This window comes from Leptopilina heterotoma, unplaced genomic scaffold, assembly GCF_015476425.1.
Source record: "Leptopilina heterotoma isolate Lh14 unplaced genomic scaffold, ASM1547642v1 Lhet_190, whole genome shotgun sequence".
NCBI lineage: Eukaryota > Metazoa > Arthropoda > Insecta > Hymenoptera > Figitidae > Leptopilina > Leptopilina heterotoma.
Window position 1 is genome coordinate 638,273 of NW_025110909.1, and position 1,580 is coordinate 639,852.

A 1,580-nucleotide genomic window follows, 5' to 3' on the forward strand; every position below is an offset into this window, starting at 1 on the left:
ATGCCGAATATTACAAGTAAATATTCAATAAATTTTTAGGAAAGTTTCGGTGCTGTGGGGGTATATATATATATATATTTTTTTTTAAAAATGGTATTCATATATGACCGTAAATACGACCATAAATACGGGCATAAGTACGGCTGTGTTTGCTGTTTCAATTACACTACCTTTCTAAGGCCCGTATTTAGGGTCGTATTCACAGTCATATTTATGCTCGTATTTACAGTCGTTCTTTTTCAGTAGGGAGTTTGTCCGGAGTGCAATGTGGTGACAAGCAGAAGTGTTAAGGATGCTGTTGTCTGTCATAAATGTGGCAGATTAGCTCATTTTGCCTGTACAGTTATTAACAATGAAAAAAGTGTAAATAAAAAAATCTCTATCCGTTTTATTTGTAATAAATACAAAATTGATAATCATAGTGACATCTCTGATCTTCAAAGCGAACTGTCTAGTGATAATGATGGTAATCAACCTTCTAACTCGAATAATTCGGGACTATCGCCTGCAGTCTGTGAAGCAATACGGGTGGGAGTTGAGCAGGGGCAACAATCCACATTTAAGAAATTTGAGAACATGTTTGCTCTGTTTCAGGAAAAACAGTTTGCTTTTAATGAAAAGCTTAATGATACTATTCAAGGCTTAAGGGATGACATTCTGGAGAACTCAAACAGAATTTCACATCTTGAATTTGATTCGACCAACTCAACGAAAGAACTTCAAGATGCAAAAAAAAGATCTACTGAATTGGAAGCTAAAGTTTGATTTCTTGAGCGTGACTTAAGCATGCATGAACAACTAAGCCTTCAAACTTCATTAGAGATTGATGGACTTCCTTTTAAGGATACTGAAAATCTCACTTCACTATTCTGTGATGTTTCTAAAGCATTAGGTGTTAACATTAAGGATGAGGATATTTCTAATATCTATAGAGTGAAAAGAGACTTTAATCAACCTAACCATCAACAAGCTCCTATTATTCGAGTTAAACTTACCCGGCAAAATTTGAGAGATTCGGTTCTGGAACATCGTAAACGATTATCTGTCTTTTCTACTGTGAATATTGGGTGGGCGCAGAAGGAAAAATGTCCAATTTACATCAGGGAAATTCTGTCTGCAACGAATCGGAGGATATTTGCCGGTGCTCTATCATTAAGAAAAATGGGCAAGATAAAGTATCTATGGGTCGCCGGAGGAAAAATTTTTTGTCGAAAAGAGGATGGAACACCTAGAATGCAGTTGTCCAGTTTACAGGATGCCAACAAGTTTCAATAGCAACTAAGGAATGAGTGTTGCACTAATTTTCTTTTATACCTATATAAAAGTAGGGATTGCTTGTTTAAGTGTTTACTTTCCAACTTGATAAAATCATTTTATTGTCAAGATTCTTTTTTTTCAAATAACGAATTTAGTATATTTAACGGATTTCTTTTCAATTCATTTTTTGCTTAAAGTTTTGTTATTTAGTCTAATTTATTTAAACTTAATGAAAGTCATTTCTATTAATTTCTTAATATTTTTTACAGTATATTGTGGCTTTTATATTTTCAATTGTGATATTGTTGAATTTAAATTTGAAA

At 33.2% G+C, this 1,580-nt stretch overlaps 1 protein-coding gene across 2 annotated transcripts; it reads left to right on the top strand.

Annotated features, from left to right (window-relative positions):
- The first annotated feature begins 332 nt into the window (after nucleotides 1–332).
- LOC122500748 lies at nucleotides 333–1,330 on the top strand. 2 transcript variants are annotated; one of them, XM_043609821.1, is made up of 2 exons: nucleotides 333–466; nucleotides 595–1,330. In XM_043609821.1, exon 2 carries the CDS (start codon nucleotides 787–789, stop codon nucleotides 1,273–1,275), a length of 489 nt encoding a protein of 162 aa, XP_043465756.1. In that variant the 5' UTR covers nucleotides 333–466; nucleotides 595–786; the 3' UTR covers nucleotides 1,276–1,330. Both variants share the same exon structure in this region, with proteins under 2 accessions (XP_043465756.1, XP_043465757.1).
- Nucleotides 1,331–1,580: the final 250 nt, after the last annotated feature.